Raw genomic sequence first — 12243 nt, 5'->3', positions numbered from 1 at the left:
AATCCCAAGTTCAAGGTCATTCTCAGAAACATACTAAGTTCAAGACCAGCCTGAGCTACAAGAGACCCTGTATGAAAGGTGTGTGTGTGTGTGTGTGTGTGTGTGTGTGTGTGTGTGTGTATGAATTGTCAATTGATTTTGTCCCTTACAATGTCAAATGCACATGGCAGGAGGTTTATGTCTCTTGTCATTAAACACTAGCACTGGGCTTAACGCGCAGTGAGGGCTTAAGGAAACCTTCTTGAATAAATGAAGGAGCCCCTGTAGAACGTGCAATGTATGCTGCCGGTCTTTTGGAGTATACTCCCAAGGGACCTGCCAGTGTGTTAACACAAATCAACAGGAGTACTTGATAGAGATCCAAGCTCTCCGTGCTTCAGGATCCTCCCACAGTATTTGTGGCGGGTCCACCCTGCTTCCTGTGAGAAAAGGTCAAAGACACCAGGTGGGGCTCTATTTGCTCATAGAGTTAGAGGGTTGTGCCCCCAAAGTAAAAAGAAAGTCTCTTAGAACAGTGTGGGTTTCCTAGGATTGGTTGGCTTCAGTAACATCTTGGTGCTGAGCTCAGATTGGGTTATCCTAAGTGGAAGGTGATGGTTGTTTGGGGACCAGGAGAGGATGTTGCTATAGCCCAAGGGTAGCTCAGAGTCTGGATCCCCTGGAAGAGCAGCCTCTCTGAAGGCAGGCTGGGGAGAGAGGGAAGTGCGGGGGACTCTTCTGTTTCTGGTGTGGAACTGGGAGGGAACCCAGGCAACTGTGGCTTGGACTTAAGGATTTGGTGGTACAGCACATGCATGCCAGCTAAATAAACACTCTACCAGCTATGCTACAGCCGGAGCTCTTTTGCTGCAGTTTCAAAGGTACAAGGCAGTTGTCACAAAGCCTTTGGCACAAGCCTATTAGTCCAAGTTAACTTCTCAGCATACTTCCCAGGCATGTCTTCAAGAGCTCACACACACAAATAAGACTGGCCCAAAGCAAGCTCCACTACCACTCCTCCCAAGAAACATATTCCTGAGTCAGGGTCCCCCAGCACAAGCTCCTTTTCTTTCCTCCTATCCCCCACCGTGGAAAGTCAGACCCTTCCATCAGCTGTAGTTAAGACTAAACAAATTCATGTCACTGGCCAAAGTCATCCAGAAAGGCAGCTGCTTGCCTCCCTTGGTGGGTAGTTTAGAGGCCACACACCCTGCTAGAAGTAAAAGGAAGGCAGGGCACCAGGCACAAGGACAGGCTGAGCATCGTACAAGCCAATGGGGGATCTGGAATCAACTATGTCCCACCCAGGAGCTTCCCTCCTCTGCCCTTTCCTCCTTCTCTCCCTTCCACTCAGTACTTTTTGGGTCTCCCTGATGACACCCTGTAGCCTGGATCATTCAAATGAGAGCTGTGTGCTCCAAAAAGACCAAGGTCTGGATGGACATTTTTCAAGGCTATCGGCAGGTTAGGTCCCTCATGCAATGAGATCCCCTTCCCTACCTACCCTAGAAGGGTTCCAACTGTGGTCAGAATTCCTGCTCCTGCGGCTACCTACATCACCTTCAACTCTTCCCTCTTGGAAAGAGGCTGTACAAACAATCTTCCCACTGCAGTGAGGACTGCACATCTGTAGAATACTCTAGCTAGGATGCTCTATACACAAAGATCAAGGGTGGTCAAGTTCCTTTTTGTTCCCAGGAACAAGTTCCACATCTCTGAGATGGAGGAGGAGGCAGACATAACTGGTGTGACCAAGACGTGACACCAGAAGAAGCAAAGCTAGGCCTATCACAGTACAGTTGCTTGTACACAGAATACACTCTGCCATTCTCCTGGAGTAAGGATCCCAGAGAGGGTAAGGGTCTTTCTCAAAGCACACAGCACCAGCTGTCAAATATGAGCCCAAGTCTAAGGCATCAATGTACTGGATGAGTGGATCAACAATCCTGAAAATGGGTACATGCTACCTATCCTAGGCCATGCAAAGGGGCGGTGCAAGCCTATGGGAGGTAAGTTAAATAGGGCTGACATTCATGGAGCGGTTTACAAGCAGGGGACTGTCCTGAGGCCCTTCACAGGCACTATCTTACCCAACCCCACAGAAGATCTGAGAGAAGACCATTAACTAGTCCAGTTGTGTGGCCTTTTGATAGCTGAGACAAAACCCCAGCCAACTGTACTGACAAACCCAAGAGACGGGCTATGTGGATAACAGGGTTAGCTGCAGCTCCCTCTGCCTGCTAGTGTGTACACAAAATCCTCGAATCAACTATTCCAGCTCCTGATCAGTAGGACACCGACACCCAGTGATAATGGCTAGAGACTTTGAAATGAGGGAAACTGAGGTACAGTGGAATGCCTGAGACCTAGTTCATGAGTAGGAGGAAGGGAAGGCAGGCTGCCTACTCAGGGCGGGGCCACCCTAGTTAATAATCCAGTTAATGATTTCTGCTTTGTTCTTATCAGGGAGGGCAAAGTCCGAGGGCAACAGCCAATCAACAGCATAGCTTGGTGGTTACCCAGTAGCCTCTGCTGCCAGCCCCCAACCCCACCTCCCACCCCCCAGAGCTGTAACCCTTTGAGAGTTGTCTGAGCAGGTCTCCTAGGGAGATGTCATTCTACCCAGAGTAATCTGTTACCAAATAGCCTTCTTGGCCCTGCCTAGGGCCTCAAGGGGTACTCTATTCAGTCTGGTATCCCCAGACTGAGGAAAAGCCTAAGGCCAAGGGACTGGTAACCAACTCTCCTGATCCCTGATATGATCTCAACCACACCCAGAGTGGCTTTCTATGCCCCCCCTCCTTTACATATACATAGATCGTTCAATCATGGTCTTCATTGGCAGGGAACACTTCCTGCCTGCCCTGTGTTGTGTGGTTGGGATAGGCGTGGGGAAATAGGGATGAGTCAGACCCTCTATTATCTCTCCCCTCCTACCTGGCTCAGGGCCTAAAGGGTGGGCCTAGCCATCAACTCACTATAGCTACTGAGGCTAGGACAGAAGTCTTGTGAGACTGGGGGTGGGTAGCCAAGTGCTCAGTGGAGTTGGGGGTGAGTTCCAGGTGGACCCAGGAGGCCTCTTGTCTCTTCTCCAGGGAAGTTTACATAGAGTGCCTCCCTACCGACCTGCTCCTGGGTGCATCATCAATGATAGACAGGTGACAGAGGCCATAGAGCCACCCCCATCTCACAGCCCAGCTATGCGGATGGTGGGTGGTGTCTTCCCTCCTGAGTTACCAGTTGCGTCCACATAAGACTCCTGCCCTCTGAAAGGGATGAAGGATGCTATCCCTAAGTGGTTGCTTCTCCTTGATGACAGAGGAGAAAGCTGGAGACTAAAGTCAGCCTAGACTGCCACCCAGCTAACCTTGTCTCTCAGAGCCTCAGTTTTGGCCCCTAAGAAATGGGTCCATTCCCTTCCTCCTCTCACCAAAACTCCTTGTGCATCCCAACATAAACCATGAATTAGTGTTTGTTAGTTGCCTAAAAATGGTCCAATTAGAAGCTCCTACTCTAAACTGGGTGGTGGTGGTGAATGCCTTTAATCACACCCAGCTCTTGGGAAACAGAGGCAGGTGGATCTCTGTGAGCTGTCCTCTTTGAGGACAGCTGGCTCTACTAAGTGAGTTCTAGGACATTCAGGGATAAAGAGAGAAACCTAGTCTAAAAGAAGGAGGAGGAGAAGAAGAAAGAGGAGAAAGAAAAAGAGGAAGAGAAGGAGGAAGAGAAGCAGCAGTAGCTCCTACAGACTTACCCTACCAGTAAAATAGGAAGGTATCAGTCCAGGCTGCCCCTTGGGTTCAAAAAGAGTGAAACTCAGGCCTCCTCCTCCAGCCCTGGAGGCTTCTAAGGCCTGTATCAGCCCACCAAACCCTCAGCAGGCTATCAAAACTTGCTGGAGACCCAAGTCCTTCAGTATCCAAACTACTCCCTACATAAAACTGCTTTGGGGAACACTAGCTAAGCAACAAGAACTGCTAGCATCACCATCAGCACAGCCTCCACCCAGAATCCTCTGTTCATACTCTAAAACGCCCCCCTTCCCAGGATTGGGACAGAAGGCTCATCAGAGCTGGGGGCACCCACAGAGACTTCTGCTGCTGACTTCTATGTGCCAGGTGAGGGAACAAAAACCGCAGGGAGACTCTGCTTAGGATCTCAGCTCTCAGTGTCCCCGCATGAATCAGCCTTTTGAGATCTTGGTCAAGTCCTCTGAACATGGTTCTGCTTCATCCCTGACTTGGCTCTAAGAGAACAAGGCCCCCACTGATAAGCAGAAGAGAAATATACCATCCCCTATACCCAGTTACCTGCTGGGAGCCAATGCATCCTGTCTGGAGGGTCCACTCTCTACAGGCCTTGTGCCTTCCACTCTGGACTGCTGGTGCCTATCTCCAGGGGATTAACTGGGCAGTCACGGGGACCCAGCTGTACCAGCCTCGAGGGGGACGCTCTGTCCCAGCCTCCCACCAAAGGCCCAAAGCGCCTTAGCCCCCAGTCTCACTATCCACCCAGAGCAGGGCAGGACATGCCCCTGTGTGCTGAACTAGGGGAGCCATGACAGAAGACTCTTTAGATTTCTCCTTCTGTAAGAGAAGAGCAAGTCTGTCTCCTAGTCCAGAATCCAAACCATGGAGATTTCTACCTACTGCCTAGAGGCAATGGATGAGGCCATGTGGGAATCTGGATGAGGACTCAAGGGCTGCCATTTGAGTGTGATGAGGGCATACACTGTCACCAGGGGCTCATCGGCATCCCTAAAACAAAGTTTCACACTTCCTAGTAGGGCGCACTCATGTTTCTGAGAACACCATTGCTCTGTGCTCGCCCTTCTCCTTCACCTTACAGCGTGAACATCCATCTCACCACCCAGTGGATTCCCTGCCAAGGCCTTTCCCTCTCAGACATCCTTACAGGACTTGAACCAGGTGTCCACCCACCCTGCCCCTATTCCCAGGCTCTGGAAGACTGCTGACGCCTGGCCCTCCAGAGCAGGCCCCACACCCCGCCTGCTCCCCACAGACATTCTTGAGTCTCCTCTTATCTCTCTGGAGGGAGCAGCACAGCCTCCCTGCCAGGCAGCTGCATGGCTAAGCTGTGGCGTCAGCCTTCCATCCACCACCCCCCTCCTCAGGCCAGGAGGGAAAGTTTGGCTCAGAAGTGAGGAGCCCAGGCCAATTAGGCCCACCCCTGTGCCCAGAGCCCAGGTGGGGGTAGGGTGAGGAGAGAGAACTTAGGGATACCTTCAGAAATCAAGGAGTCTTGGTTCATGGGTCACTAGGGGCACCAAGCAGGCACAAGGCACCCCTAATCAGTACTCGTACCCAACAAGGACCACTGACTTCTCTCCTCTCCTAGGCCTTTACTCCCAAAGTCCCTGAGCACTCTTAACCTATTGCACAATGTTGGGAAGCTCCCAGGGACTCCTAGGACTGAGGGGTGCTGTCTAGCACCCTCAAACGGCATAGCTGCCTCAGACTTGATTACTGAATCTAGTTCAAGCCTAGCATTTTGAGGCCTCAAGACTTGTTCTGTCTGGGTGTTCAGCATCCTAGAGTGAAGTTAGCTGAGACTTGGGGCTGTCCTCTCCTGCGGTGCTCAGCAAGTAGGAACGGACAAAAGTCCATTCTGTGGTTCCCCAAGTCACAGAAAGTGAAACAAATAAAGTCCTCCTCTTGCGTGGAGAAATCTCTCAGGAACTGGGCACTAGGCTTTAAACTTGGGTCTTGATTTCCAACCTGCAACTCACAGTCCCAGCCTGGTATGTCTAGGGCAACAGGTTCTGCTCATGGGAGCCTCTTCCAGTACTTAGGAGCAAGATGTTAGCTTAGGGACTAGGAAGAGGGTAAGGCAGGGAAGAGGCTCTCAACATAGTGGGAATAGATACAAAAGGGGCTCAAGTGTCTGGCCTCATGCTCCAGTAAGAGTCTGAGAAACCCAGCAGGCTGGGAGATGTCATCCTGCACTTCCCCTCCCCCTCCCACACTAGTCCCTTCCCTCCTGAACCCAGCTTTCAGGGAGGAGGGGCAGGGGCTGCTCAGGAAAGTCTGAGGCAGTATTTAGACTAGGACCAGACTCTAAAATCAATCCAGGGTTGAGGGAAAAAAAAAAATATATATATATATATGAACATACACAGATCCTACTGGAGAAGTTCAGGTCAAGGTGAGGGGGGCCAGGTCAGCTCCTGGGTCAGGTGTGAGGGACCCAACCCTGAGGTACCCCATAGGGCTGATGGGGTACCACTTACAGTATTGGAAGTCTCCTAGGGCAGAGTTAGCTGGTTGCAGACATATCAGCCAGCTTCAAGAGGGTTTCATCTCTAGGAAAGCATACTATAGAGAGGGTCCTGCCCCAGCCAAGAAAGCAGTAGCTGCTTAAAAGAGAATTTCAGCCTTAGTGGAGGAAGCAGCATTGCCCAAGACAGGTGACAGTCTCCAAGGATGTCTCAGCCTCTAAGAAGCAGTCAGAAGGTCCCTGTTCCTAGGAGGTAGGCTAGGCTCAGGAGTCCCAGCCTTAAGTGAAAAGGGTAGTCCCAGGATAGATGGAGCAGGAGGCTGGCATGAATGGAGAGTACAGCGTCCTCAGACTACAGAAGTGTGCTAAGGATTGGAGTAACACCATTCAGGGGGACTGCAGGACCCGAAAGGCTTCAAGGAGGAGGGCCGAGCACGGAAGGGAACCCATCCCCAAGGAAGTTGAGTGTTGGAGGCCGATTCGGAGAAACCCAAGTCCAATGGGCGTGGGCAGACACCTCCTAGAGATTCCCAATCTCGAAGCCATTCACCTCGCTGTTGCCAGTCTGGATGGAGTAGAGTCCCTGACTAAAAGGAAGCTTTCTGGGGGGTCCTTGCATGGTGGTAACCCCATGGGAGTCCTGTCCTCAGGGAGATCGGCTGGCCTATCCCAGAGCAGGAGGTTGACCGCCCAGCTAGCCCCACGGCCTCTCACCTTCGAAGAAGCGCTGTAGCGCTTCGGTCTCGTCCACCACCTCCATGGCCCGCCTGTCCGGCGCGTGCGCTCCGGCCGCAGCCCCGCTACAGCCTGGCCCGGGGGCGCGGCATTGCCGGCGCGGCCCGCGCGACAGTCCCGGCTGGGCTCCCGGTACAGTCCGGCCAGGCTCTCCTCACGCTCGCTACCCGCAGCCCTAGCCCGGCCCCCGCCTGCCCCGCGCCCCGCCCGCCGCCCTCAGCGCCCTCTGCCGGTACGCCCAGAGCCGCAACCTCGGGTAGCAGGGCACTGCGTCGCCTGCAGGGAGCGCTCGACGCGGCAGTGGTGTCCTGGGTACTGCCTTGCCCTAAAGTCGGTGGGATCAGTCGCTTTTTACTCTTTTCCGGGATAGGTAGGGTTCCAGAACAAGATCTCAGAGAGAGCTCCTATTCCTTTCGGTACTCACTCTATTCCAGAGAGAGCAACGTGCCGGCACCAAAAGAATGTTTGTATTGTGCTAGGCCTGCACAGAGTACCCTATAGGTGTTACCTCTGTTAATCCCGGCAGGTCTTTGTTAAGGAGAAACATTACCCACCCCCCATCCCCCATCCCCCACCCCCACACCCCAACCCCCATCCCCCATCCCCACCCCCGACCCCCCACCCCCAGCCCAACGCACAGCAAATCTATGTAGGTCTGGCTGTTCTGAAACTCACTAGTTGGCCTTAAACTCAGAGAGATCTGCCTCCTTCAGCCTCCCTACAGTTGAGATTAAAAGCATTTGCCACCTCGCCCATCTGGAAGGAACTACTACAATTTGCATTTACATATTAGGAAACTGAAGCTTAAGGAGTGCCGATCTAGGGAAGTGCTTCTATATAGAACTTTCTGGATTGATGGAAGTACTCCAGGTGTCAGTCGTTGGCCACAGCAGCAGCTGAGCATCTGAAATATGGCTCTGGGGACTGAGCACCTGACTTTTCAGCTTTGTTTTATTTTAATTATTTTGATCTTAATTAGTTATGTACAACCATGGTAGTATTAGGCAGTACAGTTTCAAGGTCAATAGGGTTCAGAGTTTAATGAGAGTCACTCTTTATTTTTCCTCAAGACAGGGCTTCTCTGGGTAGCCCAGGCTGTCCTGGAACTCACTCTGTAGACCAGGCTGGCCTTAAACTCAGAGATCTGCCTGCCTCTGCCTCCTGTGTGCTGCTATTAAAGGCCTGTGCTACCACCACTCAGTAATAGTCATACTCTTACTCCCTGCTACCCTACCTGATGTTTAATCTGAAATTACATAGGGATGAAGCCATTCCATCTCCTGCTTTGATTCTCACCTCCATCTTGCCCCATTACACAGCATCTCCCCTAATGATTCCCCTGCAGTCCTCCCAAATAATTCTTCATAAAGCAGAAGTCAGATCAGACCATGCCTTGATAAAACCAGTGGTTTCCCCTTGCACGCCAACATCTAAACCTCTTGCCCTGGTTTCTCAGACCTTGGCTCCTCTCTCTCTACTTGAAACAATGACCTCAGCTTCACCTTCTTTCTACGTGGCTCACTAAACCAAGGTCATTACCAAGACCTTCTGTCATTACCCAAACATGCCAGGCCCACATTTCCCACAGGGCCATGGCACGTGTTAGTTCATCTGTGATGCTTGTTCTCAAATGGCTAGTTCTTCTCAGCCACCAGGCCTCCATGTACACATCAGTATTCTTTCCAAAGCAGTTTACTCCACCTCAGCCTGTCTCACTTTCATAGGAATGTAGCTTTGCACATAGAACCCAACTATCCGAACATTTTTCCTCTGTACTTCACACCTGAGTTCCACGCCTAAATGTCTACTGTCTAAGGGTGGGCTGGTGACTTGAGTATTCATCTTGTCAGTTCATCAGGGGCTGAGGATGGGGAGACCCACCACATTATCAAGATGATGAACACTTTTAAACTCCTATGAGGCCTCTGATATAATGTCAACACCAAAAAACAAACAAACAAACAAACAAACAAACCCACCACCTTACACACAGTAGGTGCTCAAAAAGTATAGGTTGAATGTATGGAAAATGGCATCTGTAAACTTCAGAATTCTAGATCTAGAATTCTGAATCCCAGACCCAGTAAATCATCGAAATACAGAGTGGTTCTGTGCAGAACCTCATAGAACCGTTAGGCATAGCAAGTCAGAACCAGAAAGCTTTACCCCGCTGTGCCGCTGTCTGGGAAAGATGAAGCTGAGCAGCCTCCTGCAGCATGGGGGAACACACCTATAATCAAGGTTCTTGGGAGGCTGAGGCAGGAAGATTGCAAGTGCAATGCCATTGGGTGTTACAAAGTCAGACCCTGTCTCAAAACAGTACACACACAAAACAACAACAGCCCAGAAGGCTGGAAAAAACTTACTATTAAATCAAGATACTAACCTAGCCAGCCTAGACCTTTTGACTCTTCCTGGCAGTGGCTGCCAAACTAAGGTGGGGCACAAGCCCAGCTTTTCAGGTAGTCGAGTGAGACCCCATGAGCTTTCCTATCCTCCCATCTGCCTTCCTTCTTCTCGGTGGCCAGCATGGGGGAAGGGCTGCCAGAGCCTGAGCTCCAGATGTGGCCCAGTCAGCAGGCTTGTGGTGGCCCTCCGAAGAGGGCTTGGGGGAGGGGATGCCTAGGCTGGCGGGTGCCTCACAATGAAGTTTTGTCCCTCTGGGGGCGGTTCTCAGAGCTGCCTCTCTTAGGTATATAGAGTGGGATTTTGCTGGAGGCCCAGCTGTGGGCACTGACCACAGCTCCCTCTTTCCAGCCGGGGCCCCACCAAGGGGGGGAGGGGGCCACACTGAGAGGTCCATTCTTTTCCAGCTCATGCATCCAGAGGTTTGTCTCCTCTGCAGACTCCCCTAAGACAATTGTTATTCTGCACTCCAGCCCCTCCTCCAACCAGGGTCGGGCCTGCCTACAGACAATGTGAATACCCAGTCATACCATGCAATTTTCAAAGATGAATTTATAACGTGAGTTGCCTGGGACCACTAGAGAAATGGCATCCCTTTGAGAACCCAACTGTCCGAACATCTTTCCTCTGTACTTCACACCTGAGTTCCATGCCTAAATGTCTACTGTCTAAGGGTGGGCTGGTGACTTGAGTATTCATCTTGTCAGTTCATCAGGGGCTGAGGATGGGGAGACCCACCACATTATCAAGATGATGAACACTTTTAAACTCCAGGGTAGCCCTGAGGTTAGTTAGACCAGGCAGATGCAGGTCCCTTTTAATCTCAAGGGAGCTGGCCCAAATCAGGGAACTCAGACCCTGCCAATGCCCCTATTCCACTAGGCCACAGAGCAAAAGAACAGTCATACACAGGGCCTCTCATGTCTGGAGACTCGGGTGAAGGAAGAGGCTTAGACACCATGATGAAGTTGGGGTCCAGGCAAAGGTGGGCCTATCCCACAGCAGGGAGGTGCTGGGGCTGGTAAAGGAGCCTAGGAAGATTTTTGTACCAGACTTTGTCATCTGTGGAGATGGTTGCCATCTGATGGACGACTCTGGGCAAGCCACAGTATCTCTCCGGTCATTTGCTCTGCTTCTCCTCCATTAGGGCCAGGATCATTGCAGACTAGTGAGAGGGGAAACCACTATTAGGTGAGGGTAACAGGCCAGGAGGACAAATCTCTGGATGTGGTCCTACATCTGTCTGTACCTCTGATATAATCTTCTGCTGTTCAGAGGTTGCCAGGGGGAGACAGATAGCTCCTCATCATGTGGACTCATACTAGACTTGGGGGCAGTTTTAGTGGGAAGGAGTTGAAGTCAAGGCTTGGCTGGGCTAGGGCATCTACACCAGGCTCTGCAGGCCATAGTGGGACTAGTTGGAGAAACAGTGCCCCCTGCTGTGTGGAAGATTCAGGGTCTAAGGCTGGTAGGATGCTCAACACTGCTTGTCATTTCCCAGCTTCGGTGCTCTGGATCCAGACCTGGCTGCGGTCTCTGTGGCTGCCCAGATGTTTATGCTCCCCCAGAGGAGCCCTTAATAGAGCTTGTGGCTTCACACTTCAATGCTACCCCTCTGGGATCCCCATTCCTGCCCTAGCTCACAGCATGGGAGCAGAGGGTGGGTGAGCATGATAAAGCCTGGTATTCCAATTGCTGTTTCAGCATCTGGGGTGGGTTACCTATCTTTGTGTCTCAGAGCTCTCCCAGGAGGGCAAAGGACTACGCGATTCAAGGGTGCAAACCCTTCCCCAGAACATCTCACATAGGCAAGATTCACGGAGTGGTTGATTTCACATGTGGGGACTTCTGCCCTCTTGATATAACTCAGTGCCTTCTTGGGCCTGGACACTGACATGGCAAGAAGCTAGTGAGCCACATCTGTGTTTTATTTTTAAGTTTGTGTTTATGTATTTGAGCCCTGTGGAGATCAAAGGACAGTTTCCTGGGAGTCACTTCTCACCTACCAGGATTGCTGGGACCTCAGGTTAATGACAAGCACCTTGACTTACCTGCTAAGGCAGCTTGCTGGCCTAGCACTTACATGTTAACAAAACTTTAGGAGCACAAAAGGCTGGATCCTCATGTTTCTCCTTATGTTTTCCAGCTTGTCTAGGAAATGGTCTCAGAGGTCCACATTCCCTTAGCCTACTGTGATTCTCCATCCTGCCTCCATCCCCGCCTGAGGAAGAGAGACCACGGGAGGCAGAGGTGTGCTTCTACATTCAGTTTATACACAGCTCTATACAATATACAGAAAACTTTATATACAGATATATTCATAGAATAAGCTATATTAATTTGTCTCTTCTTTTTACAGCGATATTAGTGTGGATCTTTCATACATTAGGTACAAAAGGGGGATGGGAGAATGGCACGTGGAGTGCAGAGGGTTCATGAGGGCCTGGCTGTTCGCTACTAGTTGCATATGGAAGTCACCCAGATCCCTGGGAGGACAGGCCAGCGCATGGCTGGAGAGCTTGTGCTGAGGGTCTGGGGGACAGTGTGGGGGGTCAATCTGAACTGGGATGAAGGGGGTGGCTCAGACCCCCCCAGATGTGGCATGGAGTGAAGGAACGTGCATCAGGCCCACCCTTCTAGGGTCAGGCAGGGAAGGGACAGGGAGGGGTGGGCTGGCCCTTCCTGTCTAGGGCTGAGTCCAAGCCTGCCCCAGCCCCAAGCCTGTAACACAGTATGGCTGCAGCCTTGGGGGTGGGAGGTATGTCCCTGATGGCTCAGTCCTGGGCATAGGGGCACACCCTAGAGGGAGCCCCCAGACCTATCCTGACAGGGGAAAAGAGTTAAAAGGCCAGATCCACAACTCTCCTTGTGCCTGCTGGGGTACTT

The 12243-nt window shown here is 51.6% G+C and overlaps 1 protein-coding gene across 6 annotated transcripts in view; it reads right to left on the bottom strand.

The window, feature by feature from the left end:
- Myrf (myelin regulatory factor) overlaps positions 1-10485 on the bottom strand; it is a 35914-nt gene extending 25429 nt beyond the window's left edge. For 4 of the 6 annotated variants that reach the window (XM_028777483.1, XM_028777485.1, XM_028777488.1 and 1 more), the window contains exon 1: positions 6931-7035. In XM_028777483.1, coding sequence (XP_028633316.1) covers positions 6931-6976 — 46 coding nt within the window. In that variant the 5' untranslated portion in view covers positions 6977-7035. Of the gene's footprint in view, positions 1-6930; positions 7121-10406 lie in introns of those variants that run through there. The other 2 variants (XM_028777486.1, XM_028777487.1) reach the window with 2 other exon arrangements.
- Between the last annotated feature and the right edge of the window lie 1758 nt (positions 10486-12243).

Source organism: Grammomys surdaster, unplaced genomic scaffold (assembly GCF_004785775.1).
Source record: "Grammomys surdaster isolate TR1022 unplaced genomic scaffold, NIH_TR_1.0 310, whole genome shotgun sequence".
NCBI lineage: Eukaryota > Metazoa > Chordata > Mammalia > Rodentia > Muridae > Grammomys > Grammomys surdaster.
The sequence above is the reverse complement of the archived record's forward strand: the minus strand, read 5'-3'. Positions and strand labels throughout refer to the sequence as shown.